Below are 22,681 nucleotides of genomic sequence, written 5' to 3' on the forward strand. Positions count from 1 at the left end.
CCAGGGCTGAGGGGAGACGACTCTCACCGCGACTCCTGCCGCAGGAATTCAGAGCAGGACTGAAGAGGTGGGGGCGAAGTGGACGCAGTGCTTCGGATTGTCACCTTGCGGGGGGATTAAATGAGACGCTGTACACAGAGCCCACGGAGCAGGGCCTGGCCCCGAGCGGGCATGCAGGCGTGCTGGTTACTGCCTTCCTCCTGTGTGAACAAGTCACTCACTTCTCACATGGCCATTGAGCGCGTGCTCGGGGCTGGCCCAGGAGCAGGGACACGACAGTGAGGAAGGTAGGACACTCAGGCTGAGCCCCGGGCAAGAGATGCCAGGCAGCAGGGAGCTCGGAGGATGATGACCCGCTGGGGCGAGCGGGGGACCACAGGGCTGCACCTGGCAAAGGCCGGGAACAGGTGTGTGTGTGTGTGCGTGTGCACGTGTGTGTGTGTGTGTGTATGTGGTGGGGGGAAGGGCGGGAGGGTGGAGCCCTGGGTGGTGGGGAGGCGGCAAGGCAGCGCGGCCCCCTCCCCGGGCTTTCCCCAGCACTGGCTGTCCTTGGGGCTAAATCCAAGGCAGTTTTATGATAACTCAGAGAATTGGCCGTGGAGACTGAACGCCCTAACACGGACGCTGGCTAAATGGCCTTTTGGGAGCCGTAAGGCAGATGGAGGAGGGCGGAGCAGCAGCAAAGCCATGGCCACGAGGCCAGACAGCGGGGGCCTGGGAGCCAGACATCTCTCCCCAGCCAGACGGGGGAGGCACAGCTGGGGGGGGGGGGGACACCGGTTCCTGGCTGGGGCCAGATGGTGAGGGGCTGCCGGGGCCCGAGAGGCCAGGGCGGGCAGTACTCTGAGACCCCTCCTCCCGGGGGCCATCTGCGGGAAGTCAGCCCTCCCCCTCCAGAGAGGCCTGGGGCTTTCAAAGGCAGGCCCTTTGCAGAAGCACGAGAGGGGAGCGGAGGAGCCCCCAGCCCGGAATTCCACAGGGAGCAGGCGCGGTCACCTTTGGGTGAGCTGGGCGGTGACGGTCCCCGTGTCCCCCTGGACAGACAAGTGCCTGGTGTCTCCGGCGCTCAGTTTCACGACTGGAAAATGGGAATAGTGGTTGTATTCACCTCACAGGCTGTGCTGGCTCTTTCAATTGGTTCCAAAAACATCTGTTGAGCGCCTGGTACATGCCAGTCCCTGTTCCAAGCTCTGCTAATGAGCGTTGGTGTTACCGAGAGCTGGCCTCCCTCCAGATTCTAGAATCACAGCGTCTGTTCTGCGCCCAGGGCTCCCTCCGCAGCCCCACAACGCGCGTCCTCTTCTCTCTGCAGCTCGGCGTGTGGCGTGCCCGGTGCAGACCCGAGGTCTGAGACCCCAGCCTTCATCCCCACCCCACCCCGCCACCCCGCGCTGCTCCCTCATGCCTCGTCTGGGTGCGGGGCGGCAGCTGTTGCAGGCCCTGATGTCAGAGGGGGAAACTGAGGCCCCGGAGGGTCAGCGGCCTGCACGAGCCACACGGCGCTGGGCCCCTGCCTTCTCGTTCTACAGAAACGCACGAGTGTCCCTGTCGCTCTGCCTGAAGCCACCCCCAGGCCCGTGCTTTGGCGCAGGCCTTGCTGAGGGCTCACCTACAGCACCCCCGGGGGTCGCAGCGGGCGACCCAGCGGTGGTCCCCTGCCCTCGCCGCCTCTGCTGCCGCAGGTGCCTTCCAGCTCTGCTCACAAACCTCTCCCCAAGGAGCCCGGAACCCCACTCACACGGCTAACAGCAGCGCTGCCGGCCGCCGTCCATCCACCCCTCCATCTGTGCGTGGGGTGTCTTGGAAACAGCATAAACCGAGATGGGGAGGGGAGACGGGGGCCCCATGTAGAGTGCTGGGCCCATCTGAGGGGACCCCTACATCCAGTCCTGCGTGGCTCAGGCTAAGCCTCTGCCAGGACCTCTCAGCCTGCTCATGGGTGACAGCAGATACGGCAGTGACAGCTGACGGGAGGTGGGGGCGGGGCGGGGATTGACTACCCACTCCAGGCCCATCTGTTGTCGGTCCCTGTGACCCCAGCCTGCCCTGCCCCCATTCCCATAAGGTCAGAGCAGGCTTTACTGCTTCTACACGGGTGCGGGGATCGTCAAAGGGAGCCCCTGTCCCCCAGAAGATCAGGCCTTGCCTCCCCTCCTGGGCCCCTCCCGACTCAGTGGGCAGCCGGAGGGGAGGTGGCCAAAGCTCAGGGCCAGAGGCCTGGTGTCCCCTCCTCTCCTGCCCCTCTCATCCAAGGTGACACTTTGCAAGTCACCTAAGCCTTCCCCGCCAAGTGCCTTCACTTCCCCATCTCTGAAATGGGCGTAACGATACCTCCCTCCTCGGGCTGAGGGGGTATCCGATGTGCACAGTCGACCTTGTTAGACACGAACTCCTAGCGGCCCGTCCATCACAGACACTACAGGAACGGCACAGCCAAGGCCCGCCCAGACCCACTCCTTTGTGAAGCAAAACAAAGAATGCACGCAGCACACAGAAACCGACGAACTTCCAGAACTTTCTTCAGACGCTGGCTGTTAAGCAGAGGGCTGCGGCCGAGCCTCCGTCCTCCCCAGGACTCAGCAGCCTCGCCTCGTGGGCCGGCCTCCCAGGAGCCCCTGCGGCAGCTCGCCCCGGCGGCGCAGGAATGCTACTCGCCCAGCACCGGTTTTCCCACGAGGTAGTGCTCCTTGGCCAGAGAGAGGACTGGCCTGCCCCGGGCTGCGGCCTCAGCGTCTGTGTCAACATTCAACACAGAGTGGGGCTCTGAGTGGATGACACCCTGGGTGCTGGTGGGACCCAGGGGCACACCCTGCGGGGCCTCTGCAGTGGGGCCCTGGGCGCGGGTGGGACCCAGGGGCGCACCCTGCGGGGCCTCTGCAGTGGGGCCCTGGGCGCGGGTGGGACCCAGGGGCGCACCCTGCGGGGCCTCTGCAGTGGGGCCCTGGGCGCGGGTGGGACCCAGGGGCGCACCCTGCGGGGCCTCTGCAGTGGGGCCCTGGGCGCGGGTGGGACCCAGGGACGCACCCTGCGGGGCCTCTGCAGTGGGGCCCTGGGCGCGGGTGGGACCCAGGGGCGCACCCTGCGGGGCCTCTGCAGTGGGGCCCTGGGCGCGGGTGGGACCCAGGGACGCACCCTGCGGGGCCTCTGCAGTGGGGCCCTGGGCGCGGGTGGGACCCAGGGGCGCACCCTGCGGGGCCTCTGCAGTGGGGCCCTGGGCGCGGGTGGGACCCAGGGGCGCACCCTGCGGGGCCTCTGCAGTGGGGCCCTGGGCGCGGGTGGGACCCAGGGACGCACCCTGCGGGGCCTCTGCAGTGGGGCCCTGGGCGCGGGTGGGACCCAGGGGCGCACCCTGCGGGGCCTCTGCAGTGGGGCCCTGGGCGCGGGTGGGACCCAGGGGCGCACCCTGCGGGGCCTCTGCAGTGGGGCCCTGGGCGCGGGTGGGACCCAGGGACGCACCCTGCGGGGCCTCTGCAGTGGGGCCCTGGGCGCGGGTGGGACCCAGGGGCGCACCCTGCGGGGCCTCTGCAGTGGGGCCCTGGGCGCGGGTGGGACCCAGGGGCGCACCCTGCGGGGCCTCTGCAGTGGGGCCCTGGGCGCGGGTAGGACCCAGGGGCGCACCCTGCGGGGCCTCTGCAGTGGGGCCCTGGGCACGGGTGGGACCCAGGGACGCACCCTGCGGGGCCCCTGCCGGGGATCTCTGCAAGGACCCACCCCTTACGGGGGCGGGGCGGGGAGGACCAGCTGACACAGCGCCTGGCCTGGCAGGTGGAAAGGCCTCCCTTACCTGGCTTAGATAGGCTCTGCCCACAGCGCCACAGCGGTTTGGCGAGAGCCCCTCTTCCTACAAGCTCTGGAGAGAAGTTGCTAATCCCAAGAGTGCAAGGGGCACTGCCTGCCGGACGTCTCGCCCTTGCGCTCTGCTGTCCGCCTGCAGGCTCACTCCCACACTCGCTCCGTGGAAGCCTATCCAGGATGCACGCACAAGGCGTTCCAGGCTGGGAGAAGTGCCCAAAGCCAGCCTGGCTCAGTCTGGGCCGCCATCCTGGAGGAGGTGAGCGGGCCACGCTGAGAAAGAAATGGAATCAGCCGGAAGGGGAGGGGCAGTCATGGGGCAGCGCAGCTCAGGGAGGCGTCCAGGGGAGGGGACACATGTCTAAGACTTGGGACGTGCGTTCCAGGCAGAGGCACACCGTGAGCGGGGAGGCCAGGCCGGGATGACCCAGGGCCCCGGGTGCGGCGGGAAGAGGCCGGCGGGGCTGACCGGGCCGAGCTGTGTAGACAGCAGGGGGATTTGGTCTGGCCGGCGAGGTGGAAGAGCAGGCTGGGCCAGGGCACAGGTTTGTCGGTCATAGCCCGCTCTCGAGGGAGCCCTGCGTCTGCGCTGAGCCAGGCCAGCTTGCCCCGCACGCGGCTGGGAGGTGTCTTTGCGAACCTGGTGGAGGGACACAGTCCAGACCACCGGTGACGGAGCTCTTGGCGCAGGTCCGTTCTGCCAACACTGAGAAGAGCCCCCGCCCCGCCCCTGCCCCAGGGCCTGGGCTTCCTTGGAGGCTCTCCAGGTCCTGGGTGGGGAAGCCTGGCCCCGGGGACAGCTGGGGAACAGCAGAGCTGGGAGAAATATCAGAGAAGCGCCTCCTGAAAGATTCCGTAAAGGCTGCACAGGCAAACGTCAAAGACCGAGAAGAGGAGGCGGTGAGGCCCAGGCAGGACTCACCGGGAGGATGGAGGCCAAGGCGGGCAGAGGGAGGGCGAGACGAGCCCAGGACGGGGCCAGGACGCTGGCGGTGGGTGCTATCCACGACCAGGAAGGCTTTAGGGGCAAGCCGGGAAGTGCTGCTCAGTCCCCAGACCGTCTCCCTGCCTGGCCAGTCACTGTGCCCCGTACCCGAGAGGACAGCGCCAGTCATACATCGCAGCAAATGTGCCTAACAGTGACCTAGATAGACCTCAGCATGGGCTCCCGCTCACCTCAAGGACGTTTTGAGGATCAATAGCCCCAGCGGGTGTGGGAGTGCTGTAAGGTCACAAGGGACCAAGGGACCGTCGACCCTCGTGCTTCTGGGACACTGTGATTAGCATCCAGCCTTGTAGCCACTCCACAGTCCAAGATGGCTGCTGAGCACCAGCCATCATGCTCACATTCCAGACAGCCAGAAGAAGGAGGGCATGACACACCCTGCCCCTGAGCCGGTTCTCTCCTTGTGTTCACACACGGGGCTCGCTCTGCACAACACCAGCCTTTACTTCTCTGAGGGCAAGGGGGGTAGGGGGCAAGTCCATCTTCCAGGGAGCCACATAAACTGGGGGTTCGATTGCCAAGATGAAGGGGAGACAAGACATGGGCGGGGTAGCCAGCGATTCCTGCCACAGCCCGGGTCATGGCTCTCCCAAGCCCTTGACTAGAAGCCGCCCCTCCCCACCATGGAACGATGTCCTGGGAATCCCTTCTGTGGGCTGTGGACTCGCCACGGCCCCGACCTGGCAATTCTCTGGGGCCCGTTTGTGGCCTGAATAACGTGTCCGACTCCTGACACCCCGCGAGAAAGCGAGAACAGCCGAGCCCTGCTCCGTCCTCACTGCTGCCCCGCCCCCCCACAGGCCCATGCGCCGGGCAGGACACGGCCTGCTCCGTCCTCACTGCTGCCCCGCCCCCCCCCCCACGAGGCCCATGCGCCGGGCAGGACACGGCCTGCTCCGTCCTCACTGCTGCCCCGCCCCCCCACGAGGCCCATGCGCCGGGCAGGACACGGCCTGCTCCGTCCTCACTGCTGCCCCGCCCCCCCCCCCCAGGCCCATGCGCCGGGCAGGACACGGCCTGCTCCGTCCTCACTGCTGCCCCGCCCCCCCACGAGGCCCATGCGCCGGGCAGGACACGGCCTGCTCCGTCCTCACTGCTGCCCCGCCCCCCCCCCCCCCCAGGCCCATGCGCCGGGCAGGACACGGCGGGAAGCCTTTCCTGAAGCCGAGTCTGAGGCTGGGGACGCGGAACGCCGCCTGGAGCTGGGGCGGGGGTTACAGGGGACGGGGGCTACAGGGGACGGGGTTTCAGGGGCGGGGTTCCAGGGGGCAGGGTTCCAGGGGGCGGGGGGTACAGGGGGCGGGGTTACAGGGGCGGGGTTAGGGTTCCAGGGTGCGGGGTTCCAGGGTGCGGGGTTCCAGGGTGTGGGGTTCCAGGGTGCGGGGATTACAGGGGGCGGGGGTTCCAGGGGGCGGGGTTACAGGGGGCGGGGATTACAGGGGATGGGGGTTACAGGGGCGGGGGTTACAGGGGGCGGGGTTCCAGGGGGCGGGGTTCCAGGGGGCGGGGATTACAGGGGACGGGGGTTACAGGGGGCGGGGATTACAGGGGCGGGGGTTACAGGGGCGGGGTTCCAGGGGACGGGGTGGGGTACAGGGGGCGGGGTTCCAGGGGCGGGGTTAGGGTTCCAGGGGCAGGGGTTCCAGGGGCGGGGTTCCAGGGTGCGGGGTTCCAGGGGGCGGGGATTACGGGGGACGGGGTTACAGGGATGCGGGGATTACAGGGGGCGGGGTTACAGGGGGCGGGGTTACAGGGGACGGGGTTACAGGGGGCGGGGATTACAGGGGCGGGGTTACAGGGGGCGGGGTTACAGGGGACGGGGGTTACAGGGATGCGGGGATTACAGGGGGCGGGGTTACAGGGGACGGGGGTTACAGGGGCGGGGTTACAGGGGGCGGGGTTACAGGGGGCGGGGATTACAGGGGGCGGGGATTACAGGGGCGGGGGTTCCAGGGGCGGGGTTCCAGGGGGCGGGCGCAGAGGCAGCGCGGGATCCCGAGGGCGTTGCCCCCAGAGGCTGGGACGCAGGCACAGCCACTCTTCACACGCGGGCCTCCCCGTGGGCACTGCGGCGGTTTTGGCAAATTGCTCATTAAGCAGAGTCGCGCCCAGATCGGGAGAGGTAATTGTAGCCGCGGCGCTGCGTGTGCGGGCAGAGGCCGATGGTATCTCGGGAGGGGGCCCAGCTCCCCTCTGGGAACCGGAGCCCCCCGTCCCGCCCCGCCCTCGGGCTGAGAGCTCTGGCGTTTGGCAGCTTCAGTCTCCCCTTGGTTTTCTGCAGAGGGAGGAGGGCGTTCGTCCTGGGGGCCGGTGTGCGGGCCAGGACAGCAGAGCGGAGCCTCCACGCTTCCAGACCCAAGGCGTTGGGCTTCCCAGACCGCGGACACGAGGTCACTTCCACGGGGGAAGACAGGGGCCGGCGCTGGGACGATGCTTCCCCCGGAGATCCCGGCTTTCGTCATAATCGTAATTGTTCCCAAACCAGAAATAGCCGGCTCCTTCTGTGTTCGGCTCTGGCAGGTGTTTAAGGTGAGGACTTTCCTGCCCTAAATCCACTTCCAAGGGGTCTTGTTTTCCTCTACCTTCTGCACATGGAGCTGGGCTGGGTCCAGGGCTACGCATGTGACCTGGGCCAGGCCAATCAGAAGTGTGTCTGCCATGCCCACCGTGTTTGCCATGTGGCCAATCCAAGGGAATGAAGGGGTGGGCATTTGGCCTCGCACTTAGGATCCCCGTGTCCCGCGTCGGAGCGCGGGGTTGGATACCCAGCTAGCTGCAGCTCCCGCTTCCTGCGGGTGGGCACCCTTGGGGGCAGCACTGGTAGCTCGACAGTTGAGTCCCTGCCCCACGCGTGTGGGAGGCCTGAGTGGGGCTTCTGGCTCCTGGCTTCAGCCTGGCCCAACCCTGGCTCTTGCAGACATCTGCGCGGTGAACCCACGGATGAGATTTCTCTCTCGAGGAAGTATTTTTTAACCACAAGCGATCACATACAAGTGATTGTTAAGAATGCATCAGCTTAGCGACGACCCGGCCACAGCTGGAGTGGGTGCAGGGCGCCTGCTCTCCCCTGCTGAGCCGAGCAGTGGCTGCCTCGCTGCAGGTGAACAGTGCCCAGCCTGGCCCGCAGCCGCCCCACGGGAGCGCGGAGCTGAGAGACAGAAAGGGGCCGTGCGGGGACATCCTTGAGTTCCTGCATGCAGCCCCACCCGGAGCAAAGCTCCGACCCTGCTTCAGCTGTGTGACCCAAAGGAACCCTCGGTTTGCGTCATCCGGGGCGAGCTGGGCTTTCTGTCACTGGCAACCCAAGAATCCTGCCTGTCGTTTGACACAGGCTCCTGCCAACAATCAATACAAAACATTGAACTTGCAAAGGGCCCCGCGGTTAGGTCTTCGGTTGGCAGGTTTTTCTCCTTGGGGTCCAGGAAGGTTAGGCCAGAGCCCACCCCGCGGGACGGCCTGCGCTTTCTCTCCTTCCACCCCTGCACTTGTCAAATGAAAAACCTCTCTGTGCCGCTCAGCAGAGCCGGGAAGTGCGAGTCCTGGAGCCGCCAGCGGCTCAGCCCTGTCCTTCCCGAAACACTGGCCTCTTTGTCTGCATTGCTCGCCTACCTGGCTGTCGCCTCCAAGAACAATATTTGGCTTCGGGCTGCGGGGCCCATCTCAACATAAACATCTGAGCTCCCGAGTGCGGCTCTCACAGTTTGCGGGCTGTGTACGTGCAGAGCTGGCTGCCGGCCAATCCAAATTTTTCTGCTTGTTTCTTTTAATATAAACAGGGCCTTTGAAGAACTGTGGGTTCACTGAACGAACAAATGAACTTGTTTACATAAAACACGCAGGAGGAAATTTCCACTGTGCTTCAACATATAATTTCAGTCTGTTTTCTGATGGACCAGCACATTATGGAGATTCAGCTCGGAGCCGGGGACGCGGGGCTCCATATGGTGGCCTAATTACTCACCCCAGTCAGCAGGTTCGCGGTCTGGAAGAGGGGTGGGCGGCCCTGGCTGAATGCTGCCCAGTGCGTTCCCCCAATGATGGGCTTTTGCATCCGGAAGACCCCTACCCTGGCCTAGGAAAGAAAGAGATGGGAAGAGGTTGAAAGCACAGTGGGCGTGTCTGAATGCAAGGGAAAGCAAAGAAAGAGGCCCTTTTTCTGGGCTGCGCCTCTGACCTTTGACCCCCGGCTTGCACCCCCGGTCCCAGTGATTGGCATGAGTTTGTCAAAACACGAGGGGACGTCAACCAGGACAGGGCTGAGGGGATGGCCGGTGATGGATGGATGTTATCTGGGGGCAAATACAGGCAGCTTGGCCCAGGCTCTTGCCAGGAGCCTGCGAGTCATCTCCCAGTCGAAGCAGGGACCCTCCCAGCCCCCTCCTCCTGGGGACACGTCACTCCCAGGGCAGGACTGGGGTTTTCGGAAAGTGGCTTATGTCATGATGTGCAACCCAGAGCAGGGACGAGCCAGTAGGGTGCAGTGCGGGTGGGCCTGGCACTGCGGGGGTGCTGGGGCGGCCTGGGGAGGAGTGCAGGGAGGGGTGGCCGGGGACACGGGCCCCTGGGGGGCACTGGGGCGTCCACGGGAGTCCGAAGGCCTTGCAGCTCCACCCCCCCGGTGCCCCCACGCGCCCCCTTGTGTGTGATGCGTGATCACGGGCTGCAGTGAGCAGGTTTGTTCCAGAAGGAGAAGCAGTGGGATCCACTTACGAAGCAAATGCGCCCTCGTCCGTGGGCTCCTTCTCATCAGGATTCTTCCGAACGGCTCAGGACCTCGTGCCTCCAGCACGCTCCCTTCCGGGGCGCCAGAATGAAATCAGTGTTTACGAAAACGCCCACACGCCTCCTGAGGCCTGATGAACCCAGACCGAGGATGAAGCACGGTGGGGGCGGGGGCGTGCACAAAGCCCCCGCTCGGAGCGCGTGCGTCAGGCCTGGCGCTGGCTAAGTCACGCCTGCGACGGCTGTGTGAGGGCCGCCCACGGCCTCACTGCACGAGAGAGGACGCCGAGGCAGCTCCTGGGCCTTGGAGCCAGGATTTGGACCCCATGGAGATTAAGGCCCTAGGGGAGGGGGAAAGGAGAGAGGGAGCTGAGAGCTGGTGGTGGTGTGGACACAGAGGGCTGGTGGTGTAGACACAGAGGGCTGGTGGTGTGGACACACAGTGAGCTGGTAGTGTGGACACAGTGAGCTGGTAGTGTGGACACAGGGGGGCTGGTGGTGTGGACACAGAGGGCTGGTGGTGTGGACGCACAGAGGGCTGGTGGTGTGGACACAGAGGGCTGGTGGTGTGGACACACAGAGGGCTGGTGGTGTGGACACACAGTGAGCTGGTAGTGTGGACACAGTGAGCTGGTAGTGTGGACACAGGGGGGCTGGTGGTGTGGACACAGAGGGCTGGTGGTGTGGACACACAGAGGGCTGGTTTTGGACACACAGGAGTCTGGTGGTGTGGACAAAGAGGGCTGGTGGTGTGGACACACAGAGGGCTGGTGGTGTGGACACACAGAGGACTGGTGTCGTAGACACAGAGGGCTGGTGGTATAGAAACACAGAGGGCTGGTGGTATGGACACAGTGGAGGAGATTCAGGCGAGACCGCCTTGTGGAGTAGGAAGAGGGAAAGGAACACAAGAGCCCATGGGGACCACAGGGGCCCCGGCCCTGCCCATAGGGATCACAGGGGTCCTGGCCTCGTCTGGGAGCGAGGACTCGTCCTCAGAGAGAATCGGAACTCACTTCGGCCAGCGGGTGGACGCTGGGACAGTCAGCTGAGACACTGGGGTTGGTCAGCAGTTGCTTCAAAGATCTTGGGAGGCAGGGAAGAGAGTGGACAGGGGAAGGGGGCTGCAGAAGCCAACCCCAGAGAGAAGGGGGAAGCCATCGTTGTGAGGGGAAAGGACTCCTTGCGGGGCCGGCGCTGTGGCATAGTGGGTAAAGCCACCGCCTGCAGTGCTGGCATCCCATATGGGCACTGGTTCAAGTCCTGGCTACTCCACTTCCCTTCCTGCTCTCTGCTATGGTCTGGGAAAGCAGCAGAAGATAGCCCAAGTCCTTGGGTCCCTGTACCCGCATGGGAGACCCAGAGGAAGCTCCTGGCTCCTGGCTTTGGATCGGCGCAGCTACGGCTATTGTGGCCATTTGGGGAGTGAACTAGCAGATGGAAGACCTCTCTCTCTCTCTCTCTCTCTCTCTCTGCCTCTCCTCCTCTCTCTGCGTAACTCTGACTTTCAAATAAATAAATCTTAAAAAAAAAAAAAAAAAAAAAAAAAAAAGAGCCCCCTTGCAGGCCAAAGGAGGAAGCACACAGAGGGAACAAAACAAGACACCAAACACCGTGCGTCAGGACAATCTCCCGACAAGTGAAGGGATTCACTCTTATTTGTTGACAGAACACCCGGCACCCTGGAGAGACCAGCACGGAACCCTAGTGCAGCGACAGCACAGGGGCCGCGCACGGTGGGGACACGCGGGGACGCAGACGCCCCGCACCTGGCCCGGTCCCTGGGCTCAGGTCCGTCCTGTCTGCAGATACGCCATCTCCGAGCGGTGTCTCCAGGGACCTCCCCGCTCCAGTTGTTAGTTCACTGACTCCAGCGTGGAAGGAAGTGAAGCGGAAAGACTGCGTTTCAGTGGGTGACGTGGCCTAAGCAGTGGCCTGGCCTGGGTCACCTGCTCACACCCCTGCTGGCCAGCAGTGAGGGGCAGGTGCTCTCCCAGGAGAAACCTGAACGCTATTCTGTGAAGGAGACTTGGAGGGCAGAGGCAAACCCACTTCCGCCCGCCCACGTGCGTGTCTGGGACTCTCCTGAGTTTTGCCCAGCAGCCGGGAGCCCCTGGGACACCAGCAGGAAGGACCGGCCCCGGCCGGGGGTCCATCCGCCCCCACCTTTCCTGGGTTACAGGGTGGGGCTGCTCTTTGTCCTGGGAGCTTGCTGGTTGGGACCATGCGGGTGTGGGAGGAGGGGCTGTGTCCTGAGAGTTTGGGGCTCTCCCAGACCTTGCCCTGGGCACCTCTTCATCTGGCCGGTCCCGATTTGTGTCTTTCATGGTTAAGACCACATGACAGCCCCGAGTTCTGTGAGCTGCTTTGGTGAATTATGGAACCTGACTGGGTGACAGGAACCCCTGAATTTGTAGCATACAAAAGTGGGTGGCCCGGGGAACCCCTGAGCCCGGAGCTGAGAGCAGTCTGCTGGGGATGGGGCCCTGATCCAGGGGAGTCTGCACTACCCCTGGTGGCCAGTGTCGGGGGCACGGGGTGATGCTGCACCGACCCTCGCTCCCTTCGGAGAAGCTCAGGTTAGGACTTGGAACTGAATCCCGTTGTCGGGTGATCTCACAAGTCGGTGCTTAGCCCGCGGCTGTGACAGCTCCCACAGGAAAGGAACATTCTAGAAGCAGGCCCAGGCAGAGCCACGGAACCTCCTCGGCACGGGAGTCCTGCCAGAGCCCCTGTTGGCCATGGGTTTCCAGCTGTCCCTGTTGCCTAATGAGGGGAGATGGTAGGGGGAGCCCCGCACCTCACTGACTTCCTGTGCTAGGGAGGGAGGACGAAGCCCGCCCAGCTTCTGCCCTGCTCCACCGGCCCCAGAGAGGCGAGGGGCACCTGTGTTCTGAGTCCGCTGGACATACAGACCAGCTTCCTCCCGACGCCAGGACCGCGCGTGCTGGGTCCACGTGGAGGGCTGGGGCCAGGCTGGCTGCAGCTCGCTCCTCACCGCTTCTCCTCGCTCCCTTCTTGCTTTCGTGCTAGGCCTGGGGTCCAGGCAGCAAGAGGAGGCAGCGGGGGCCCAGCCAAGTGCTCAGGGCGATAAAAGGTGCTGGGGTGCACACGAGAGGGTGGTTCTGGAATGAGAAGCGTCCGTCTGACGTCTCCCTCCCTCGCGTCCTGTCTCGTGGAGAGCCCAGCGAGGCCAGCAGGGGCAGGTGAGGACAAGCAGCCCTGAGTGCCTCTGGTTCACGCGTTCCATCTCGCAAGGGCGTAAGCGATACCCTCATTTGCATATACACTTGAGTCCCAGCCAGTACTCGGGTCATCGTAACTGATCTATAGCTTGCACGTTCGCCAAAACACTGGAAAGTGTGTCTTGGACGTTCCTCTGAACAGGGCTCTTCCAATAACCAGAGGCCAATGCCATTAGCGGGCCCCTGGCCATTCAGGAGCTCAATGGCCCGTCTGTGGGGATGCGTTGGAGCCCCACTCGCTTTCACGGGGTGGAAACCTGCCTGGCTCTGTCCCCGCCGAGTCAGCGTGCACGGCCCCTGCTCTTCAATGGGTTCGCTGTTTCCTCCTCCCCACACTGAAGCTGGCAGCGACCATGGGCTGTTAACCTCACTGCTCATTTCCCCAGGGAAGCTGGGAATCCAACCGTCACAGCAGCCAGCCAGCAGGCCAGGCTGGGCTGGCTGCAAAGACCCCGGCGGGAGCCAGGACCACAGCAAAGGCAGGGCCTCGGCCCCTGGTGGGCGGAGGGGGTGAGAGAAACCCCGGTTTCTCCCTCTCCATCCTCCTGTCCCCTGCCGGTACCTTCAGGTGGCCACACTCAAACCAGCGCGACAAAGGAGCCTGGGGTGCAGGGTCAGGCTCTGTGTGACCCAAAGACAAGCAGGCCAAGGGCAGGCAGTGGCTCTGAGGTCCCCACAGGGGCCAGGGGCAGCATGGGGGGGGGCGCACGCTTTTCTAGAAGCTGAGCCCCAGCGGGCGGGTTCCCAGCATGGATTTCTGAAGGCTGGGCTGCTGGTGCGGCACCAATCCCCAGTGTCCTTCCCAGTTAAGCTGGCTCCTGGCCGTGCTGATCAGCATGGAGCAAACGCACAGTCAGGAGTGACGTGGGAAGTGACAGAATCCCGGCTGACACTGGCCTGGGCCACAAATGACAACACACGGGCTTGGGGCTGGCTTCAGGCACGGCTGGACCCAGGGGCTTAAACAGTGTGCTCAGGAAACGCTCCCCTTCTCTGCTTCCCTCTGTGCTGGTTTCATTGTCTGGCAGGTGTGCCCTTGAACCGACGGAAGTGGCGCTAAAATTCTCCCAGGTTAGCACCCCCAGCAGAGTCTGTGCAGATCCCTGGGGTTTGCACGGATTGGATGGACCCAGGCCATTGCGCACCCATGAACCAGTCAATGGTCAGAGAAAAATGGGGGACTTTGGCGGCCCAGACCCATATCACATCCCAGATTCTCTTCCATTCCATCAAATCCCCAGAAAGAGGAGGTGCCTGGGGGTCGGATGATACAACAAGACTCCCCTCCCCTGTGCCCGGGCAGCTCAGGCCCTCTGCGTTCTCCCTGGCTGGGCTCCTGCCCAGAGGAACCAAGGGACACACCCTAGCCAAGGCAGGGGCTCCCAGAGAGCTCCCTGGCACAGCCAAGGATCCCCGGGGCACTCACCAGGGACTTCCAGGGACCTCTCCCCTTGTTCAGGAGGAAAAGTCGGGGTCCAGGCTGGGAGGGCCACCCTTGCCCCTGCCAGGTAGCCAGGGCCTCACTGGAGGCGCCTCCCAGCACCCCACCAGCCTGGCTTCGAGCGGGCCGAGCACCTCAGCCTCCCTGGGGAGAACCCACTGGCTGCTGGGAGGCAGCAGAGCGCCAGCGCCCCTGCACACCCCCACCCTCACTTTGTGAACAGGGCTCTTTCCTAAGCGGCGGGGAGCTGGGGGATGAGGAGGTGGGGACTCTGTGTCTCACCCCTGGTCCCTTCCCTTCTTTCTGGTCCTGGCATCTCTCTTTTGCTCTCTGCTTGATCTCTTGATAAACGTTCGCGTCTCACAATGCTCACATTTTTAAAGGTTTTATTTACTTATTTGAGGGGTAGAGTTACAGAGAGAGAGAGAGAGAGACAGAGAAAGAGAGAGAGAAAGAGGTCTTCCATCTGCTGGTTCACTCCCCAAATGGCTGCAGTCGCCAGAGCCGCACTGATCTGAAGCCAGAGCCAGGAGCCAGGAACTTCTTCCAGGTCTCCCACACAGGTGCAGGGGCCCAAGGACTTGGAACATCTTCTACTGCTTTCCCAGGCCACAGCAGAGAGCTGGATCAGAAGTAGCGCAGCCAGGACATGAACCGGAGCCATATGGAATGCCGGTGCTGCAGGCAGAGGCTTAGCCCACTTCGCCACAGCGCCGGCCCCCTGCTCTTTTCTGAAGCACCGACTGTAGGCAGGGGTAGTACCAGACCCTGGGGGATGCAGATGCGGGAGCAGCGGGGACCTGTCTTGGAGGAATCCAACACTCGGTCAGTCGGGAAAGCTGGGTTAGGCTGCGGCGTGGTGATGCCACGGAGGGACGCGTTGCCTCGAGCAGTCCCTGGGGAGGGACCCGAGTCTCTGCTTCCCTGGAGTCAGGGACACAGGGACAGGCACGGATGCGACAGGGGGGTTCCGATGTAGAAGCAGGAGCTTGCAGGCTGGCGTCAGGCCTCCCCTGGTCACCTTCCCCTGGGATCCTGGCCCCACGCTAGAACCTCAGGGTTGGGAGCGACTTCTGTCCAACTCTCGGCTCCCCCCAGCTATGGGACCTTTGGGAGTTGGCCTCAGTTTCCCCTTCTGCACAGTGGGCACAACAACAGCCCCTCCCTTTCAAGGTGAACGTGAGAAGGCCATCAGCAAGGCCATCCCTGGCCCCCAGATCCAGGGTGCCCAGGGCTGGCTTTGCCGGGGTCTGCGGGGTTCCTGGGATGCAGGACTCTCAGTGCCGAACCCGAGGCGATTCCAGGCACCCCGGGAGGGGCCACTGTCCAGGTAAACCTCGGCAGTTTAGTGATACAACCGGCTCTGGGTCCGGCACGCACGCTGTTGGTCTGCCATCCACGCACAGGGGCTCGGGCCCAGCCTCTCGCTCTTTCGCAATTTTTTTTTTTTTTCATTTTGTTTGAAAGGCAGAGAGACAGAGAAGAAGTCAGACAACAGGGAGACAGAGAGAAATCTTGCAGCCGATGGCTCACCACCCTCCAAATACTCAAGCAGCCAGCGCTGGGCCAGGCCAGAGCCAGGAGCCTGGAACTCAATCCGGGTCTCCCAGGTGAGTGCAGGGGCCCGAGCACTTGAGCCACCCTGCTCCCCCAGCGTGTGCGTGCGCAGGAGGCTAGAGTCAGGAGTGGAGCTGGGCCTTGGACCAGGCTCTCAGCGGCCGCACTGCTGCGTCGCACGCCTGCTGTCTTTTGGCTCCACCCCCCTTGGGGCCTCGGACTCCTCCTCCTGGAGTCTCTGAGTCTCTCTGGCAGGGAGAGAAGAGACTCAGACAAGATGTTGCCCGGGAGGCTTCTCGGCCCTGGCCTGTGAGGAGCTTACCTCCTTCCAGCCACAGGGCACACGCCCTGCAAGGGAGGCTGGGAAATGTGGTTCTTTTGTGGGCCCAGGGGCGGCACCTGCTGTGATGAGGGCGGAGTGGGGCTGTGAGGATGGTGGTGCAGTCTCACTGTTATTGCTGCTTGTACTTCCTATGGGCACCTCCTCAGGGAGGCCTTCCCTGACCACCCCCAAGCCCTTCCCCCCCAGCCCCAGCTCAGTACCGTGTCTGCTCAGCCTTTTGGCGCACTCAGGAGGGACTTCTTGTCTCCTTGTTTACGCCCCGTCACCCCGCCTGGCTGGAAGGAGGGCGGGGCAAGTGCGTTCTGGGGCGTGGGGCCAGCTCCCTCGCGCAGACGGCCCTAATGCTGCATCCCAGCCTCCTCGGATCCCCGGGCGCTCAGCCACTCCGGCCCCGCTGTCCACTCCACTCTCCAGCGCCTAGGAGCCCTGGGACTCGGGACAGCGTCACTTATTCCAGACTGCCCCCAACCTGCCCTGGGTCAGCCTCTCAGGAAACCACCGCTGGAGCCCTTGGAAGTGACCCCTCGCCCCCTGCACCGGGAGGCAGAGCAAGACCCCCCGGGAGTCCCTGAGCCCGCAGAGAGTCCTGAAGCCTGTGTATGCTCTGGTCCGCCCTCCACACACCTGGCTATGAGAAAATTAATAAATAGGCACAGTAAGAGGGCGACACTAATAACTCGTAAGGACGTAGGGCAGTTTACTATAGGAAAATTGCCAGCATGGCTACTCTGGCACTTTGGGGCTACTACTAAGTAAAACGGGTTCTGTGGACACAGCGCTGCTATGCCCAGTACCACAAGAGTCAGGCTGACAACCAAGACATGGCTGACGGCCAGTGGGCAGGGTGGGTGGTAGCCACAGCCCGGCTGCACCAGACCAGGCACAAGAGACGTCATCTCGCGGCTCCGAATGGCACACAATCTAAAACTTGGGAATGTGCTTATTTCGGGAACTCGCCATGCAGTTGGCTGTGGTTAACTGAAACCACAGACAGCAAAATGGCAGATAAGGGGGGAGGGGCTGTATTCCCACCCCCGTCTCACACCCCTTTTGCAAAGAACAAGATTTGTTTTGGTGCAAGCGTAATGAACACACATCGCATAAACACCTTATGTCGAAAACTGCACCACGCACTCCCGCTGAGGTTCTGCCGGCGGTTTCCGGGTACAAAATATTTATGCTTCAGAGGCAGATGGCTGGGAGGCAGGAGCAACGCACATGGGGGCACCACCTCCTCCTGGCAGGTGCCCCCCGCCCTCCCCGTCGGCCCACACAGGGCTCTGCAGGACTCACCGCCAGGCTGCGGGAGAAGACTCGGAGGCTGATACAGACAGAGAGAGGGGCTGAGCCCAGGGCACAGGGCTGTGCAGGGGGTGGAGCGCCCTGTGCCCCCATCTCTGCCTCATCTTTTTCTCTCCCTCTGTCTCTGTCTTGCTCTCTCTGGCTCCGTCTCCATCTCCTTGTCTCTGCTCTCTCTGCCTCTCCCTCGTCTTCAATTATACGACCATGTGATGACTGGGCTGAGCTGTGGGGTCTCTCTGGACAGCGTGATGTTATTTGTAAGACAGAGTGAAGAGCTGACATGCACTGGCGTGGATAAGCCTCCCGACTGTGCTAAGTGAGACAGCCAGAGACAAGAGGCCCCGTCCTGGCTGATGCATGTGTGTGAGATGCCCAGGGTAGACGTGGTCTGTGGTTGCCAAGGGCAGGGAGGAGCGCAGAGTGGGGAGTGACCACGAGCCAGTATGAGGCTTACTTGGGGAATGGTGGAATGTTCTGGAAATCGAGAGTGACGATGGTTGCACAACTTTGTGCTTGCAGCGAGACCTGTGAGGCCGTGAGCAGGACGTGCCCCTTGAAGCAGGAGAGAGGACTCTGGGAATTGGATTTTACGATGTGAGGGCTCCATAGCAGCAAACTTGAGAGGTACCATTGCGTGACTTTGCACACACGCTCTGATACACATAGATCATTGTCGCATCTGATGTGCACACACAGCGAAGGCACGGCGTTCCACACACCAAGCACGGACACTGCTCCCTGGCTACTCACGGTTTGCAAGTCAAAGCCGATTCTGACTCCCTTCGACTTCCCCCCGTGGGTAGCTGCAGAGCCCTGCGCCCCCGGGACGCTGCCCAGCATTGGTCACAAAACAGCAGAGAATGCTGAGCAGAATAAACCAAGCCCGGGCAGGGCTGTAGTGCCCCTGCAGGGCAGACAGCGTGTGCTCCTGGGTAAGGCTCCCCCAGGACCCTTCTGGAACCTTCTCCTAGACACAGGCAGCAGGTGGAAGCAAAAGTGAAAAGGAGCAGTGTGGCGTGGGCTACAAGCTCATCTGGGAGCCCTGACCTTGTCGCGGAGGGGATGCCACACTCGACTCCCGTGGACCTGCCGTGGTTCCGCTGTGGAAGGAGCCGGACGTGCCGGTCCTGGCTGCCCCGCCCCCGGCACAGTGAGCCGCCCGGGATGAGCGTGGGACAGAAGCCGCACTCTGCCTCCATGCTCCGCTCATGTCTGCACCCCTCCTCCAGCTCCAGTCTTCAGAGATGCTCGGTCTTCCCCACTGTGGCCAGCCCCCAAAGGGCTGAGAGCCACCGAAGCAATCGGCCTTGTCCAGCGCCCAGAGAGACGCTGGGTCCAACCTTGAAAAGCAGGCAGCTTACTCGCCGACCTCTGCAGGCAAATCGGAAGTCAGCCCCTCTTCCTTGTTGTCTCCTATATCGTCCTCTTGCACCCCGGAGGGCCTGGGCTAGAGGCAGCGTCCAGTGTGGCTAGCAGCCCCTGAGCACCCCTCTGCAGAAGGCACTAGCTCGTCAGCAATTGCCACAGCCCAGAGAGGTCGCTGTCATGACCAGCACTCAACACCAGTCACACGGAGGCTCAGGGAGGCAGCTTAAAGTGCCCATCGGCAACAGGGGCAGGGGATGGGATTGCCAGGGCTGCTTCTCTTAGCCGTCGGCGTCACTGCCCACAGACAGACAAGAGTCCCGTCCAGGTGTGCCAGGTCCCTTAGGAGGGTGCAGGCTCAGCTCTGCAGACACGGGGCACCTCTGGCCCAGGACAGGACACTGAGTGAGAACACGGTGCTTCACGGAGCCGCGAGCTGGCGGGGACATGGGGCGACCATGAGCTGTGCTGCTGGGGCCATGGACAGCTGCTGCAGTGGCAGCGTGGGGGAATAGCCCCGGGGCAGTGTGGGGGAATAGCCCCGGGGCAGTATGGGGGAATAGCCCCGGGGCAGCGTGGGGGAATAACCCCGGGGCAGTGTGGGGGAATAGCCCCGGGGCAGCGTGGGGGAATAGCCCCGGGGCAGCGTGGGGGAATAGCCCCGGGGCAGTGTGGGGGAATAGCCCCGGGGCAGCGTGGGGGAATAGCCCTGGGGCCCTGTAACCATGCAAGCAGCCAGTGAGAGTGGAACCACGAATGCAGCGGCAGTGTGGCGCGCTCACCGAAGAGGAGCTCCCGCCCAGCCTGCTGTAGGGCGAAGGAAGCCGGCCGTGAGAGAACAGGCAGGGAACAGCTCAGAGCCTGCAGCCGGGCCCCGCTCAGCGGCAGGGTTTGTGGAGGCGAGCAGCGTAGGTCGGCTGAGAGCAGGGATCAGGGAGACCCCTGCCCCAAGTCACAGAGGGAGGACTTCAACACGCAAGCAGGCTGGGGCGGGCTGGGGGTGGTCGACAGCTTCCGGGAGTGTCCGGGCTTGCCGAGGTCAGGGCGGGGACGCCCTAGCGTTCACTTTATAATAACCTGGCAACGAAAATAGACATGCATGAGGTTTTCCTCGAGGCAGCAGGAGGAAGACTTCCAAAAGCACCCAGAGACAGTTCCCAGCTGGGAAGAACTAGGTGTGCACTGCACCCAAACAAACTGGTCTTTCAGTTCCATTTTCCCAAAACGTGTTGAGGTCCCTGCCCATGCTCCTTTGCAAATCTTTGAAAAATTGTAAACAACCAAGCTCCCGCCAGCCAGCAGGTGGCAGGTCCCTGTCCCCCAAGGTTCGCGGGAGACCCGTGCTCAGAGCTGACGGCGAACCACGGGCTGTGGCAGCTTCGGCCGCAGTGGCCGGGTTTGTCTCCGTCCCCACCCTCATCATAAAGCAGGGAAGCACAGAGCGGACGATGCTCGGGTCTGTGCTGGGAGGTCAGCCACTGCAGGCCATGGACTGAAGGGCTTTGGTGCCCTGATGTCCCTGGGGAGCCCTGTGACGGACCTTCCACCCTCAGGGGATGTCACCTGCACACGGGACTGGCCCTGGGGAGGCCCAGCCCCTCCTGTGAGCTCCGGCCGACCAAGATGCCCCGAGCTGTGCTTCCGGTGAGAGAACCATGCTAGCTCCTCCTCAATGCTGTGACAGGGACGAGGCTGGGCCCTCCAGGTGGCCGTGCACGGCGCGGGGGGTGCCTGTCCCGGGGAGCCGTATTGCGGTGGTGCGGGAGGAACAGACATTCCAAGAGGACTCACCTCCCATTGTGGCGGTTCCTCGTGTTTACAAAGGAAACCATGGTCCAGCCCTGGAGGGCGGCATTGGGGCACAGCAGGATTGGGACCCCCACATTGCACCCTGGTTGAGCTGGACTCCCAGCTACTCCGCATCTGATCCAGCTCTCTGCAGGTGAACCTGGGAGGCACCCGATGACCTGGGTTCCTGCTGCCCACGTGGAGATGTGACGGGTCTCACCACGCAGCTTGGAGGAAGGAGGTACAGGCCAAGAGAACTGGATGCACGGGGACTGCTGGGCCATGGCGTGAGGGGCTCTGCTCTCCTGGCCCTAGGCCAAGCCTCACAGGGCACAGGTGATGAGCCTTCGACACAAAGCTAGGGGGTGACGGGGCCGGAGGGTCAGAGCTCGGGACCCCCCGAGTAAGGGTTACTGATCTGAAAGCCCCAGATGGACTCCTGCCATGACCTGCCGGAGTATCCTTGGCGTGACTCGAGGCTGCAGGGCCTCAGGGCCGCCGCTTCCCTGCCCCGTGGGGCTGGGCTGCGGCTGGGCTGAGACCAGGGAGCAGCTGACTCAAAACAGCAGAAGGAGGCGTGGGGCTGTCACAGGCGCTGCTGCTACCAGGCAGGGCCTCTCCGACTGCGATGGCGTTGCAGAGGCCGGCAGGTGGCTCCAGCCAGGGAGTGTCCAGGTGGGCACTGTGGCCCCGCCCCTGAAGATGGCAGCCCCTGGTGTGTGCGGAGGTGATGGTGGCCCAGGGGGGTGCCGGGTGCCTGATCTTTGCCAGGGAAGCCAGGAATCTGGAAGTTTCTATGAAAGCCCAAGCCTGGCACGGGTGTGGGTGGCCCTGTGTGAACATCCCGAGCAGCTGCAGAGTCGGCCAGCGCGGGGTGGCTGGAGTGGGCTTCCCGGAACCTCGTGGAGCGCCTCATGCGCCCTGCGGGTGCCTGCCCAGGGCTCGGGGCTACTGCGTAGGGGGCGGCAGGGGCTGCGGCTCCCTGGAAGACATCATCTGAGGGCAGTGTCCCTGCCTGTGGCCAGGTCCCAGCCCACAGCTTAGCGCTCAGGAGTCAGAGGCTGCCCTTGGCCTTGGCTGTGACCTGGCTGACTCCCCCCACGGCCTGCCGCACTCTGAGGGCCCATGGTGTGATTCTGGAGCGCGCCCCTTCCCGCTGCCTTGCCCTGGGCCAGGGCGAGCTGCCGAGACGGCAAAGGCGGTGCTGCTGGGGCTTGGAGATCCGTGGGATTTGGAGCCGAGCCCTGCGAGTCGGGGGAGGACAGACAGACGGGGGGAAGGGGTCGTGGGCGATGGGGCGAGCGAGGGCACAGAGGGCAGCGTGGCCCAGCCCGGCCTGGCCTGTCCTGGCTCGTGTCTGCCTTGCTCACACCTGCTCTCTCTCTGGAGGGAAGGAGTGAAGGGTCGTTTGGCAATGGGTGGAGGGGACAGGAACGCGGGTTACCCTGCAGAGTGGCCAGGCCTCCTGGGGTGCAGGGACGGCGTGGGGACAGTCAGAGGACTTCCCATGGATGTCACTCCTGCTGGACTGAGAAGGAATGTCATGGGAGGAACACCTCATGGGTGGCAGCTAGCAGGGGTGGCCAGAGTGGGTGGCCAAAGCGCAGGGTCTCTGGGCCCCTCTGGAATCTCCAAGACAGTGATGCCAAAGTTGGGGAGCAGAGACTCGACCAAGGCGAGGGCCAGGAGAACTGAGCAGAGAAGGCGCAGATGGGGAGCCCCAGGGCTCTGTGAGCAGGCGGCCGGGCCCCTGGGCGGGCTGTCCGGGGAGGCGCAGGGCTGAGCTCGGATGCTCTGCCCCGTGACAGCCATACCGCAGCCGCGGGAGCTGTCTGTTCACAGTGTTGGCTGAGGCTTTGAGGCACGCAGCCTGTTTCGTTCTCCCACCGCCCGAGCCGGGGTTCTCCTGTGCTGTGGGCTGTGGATGGGGTGGCCGGGAGGCTATGCAGTTTGGCCACACAGCGCTTGTGGGGACAGGGCCAGGGGTGTGGGGGGGCAGCCTGGGCTCAGGTCACCTGTGATGGGGCCCTCCCCAGGGAAGGGAGGGAACATAGCCACAGCCCAACCTGGCGGCCTCAGTGCACCCTTGGTTTATGCAGGTAACCCCACCTAGGCCAGCG

General features: G+C 63.6%; 1 protein-coding gene and 1 long non-coding RNA gene across 2 annotated transcripts; both read left to right on the top strand.

Annotated features, from left to right (window-relative positions):
* The first annotated feature begins 345 nt into the window (after window positions 1–345).
* LOC138844256 (fibrinogen alpha-1 chain-like) lies at window positions 346–3,745 on the top strand. The gene is made up of 2 exons (XM_070051558.1): window positions 346–407; window positions 2,827–3,745. Exons 1-2 carry the CDS (start codon window positions 346–348, stop codon window positions 3,743–3,745), a joined length of 981 nt encoding a protein of 326 aa, XP_069907659.1.
* Window positions 3,746–6,769: 3,024 nt separating this feature from the next.
* On the top strand, window positions 6,770–8,864 carry LOC127491181 (uncharacterized). Its single transcript, XR_007919778.2, has 3 exons — window positions 6,770–6,920; window positions 7,080–7,327; window positions 8,575–8,864. It is a non-coding gene; the product is annotated as an uncharacterized lncRNA (long non-coding RNA).
* The last annotated feature ends 13,817 nt before the right edge of the window (window positions 8,865–22,681 follow it).

This window comes from Oryctolagus cuniculus, chromosome 11, assembly GCF_964237555.1.
Source record: "Oryctolagus cuniculus chromosome 11, mOryCun1.1, whole genome shotgun sequence".
In the NCBI taxonomy this organism is placed as follows: domain Eukaryota; kingdom Metazoa; phylum Chordata; class Mammalia; order Lagomorpha; family Leporidae; genus Oryctolagus; species Oryctolagus cuniculus.

Coding starts and splice junctions, on each gene's coding strand:
- LOC138844256 (XM_070051558.1), top strand. CDS start 346: ATGATGACCCGCTGGGGCGAGCGGGGGACCACAGGGCTGCACCTGGCA. Junction 408..2,826: donor CTGGCAAAGGCCGGGAACAG/GTGTGTGTGTGT, acceptor GGGCCTCTGCAG/TGGGGCCCTGGGCGCGGGTG.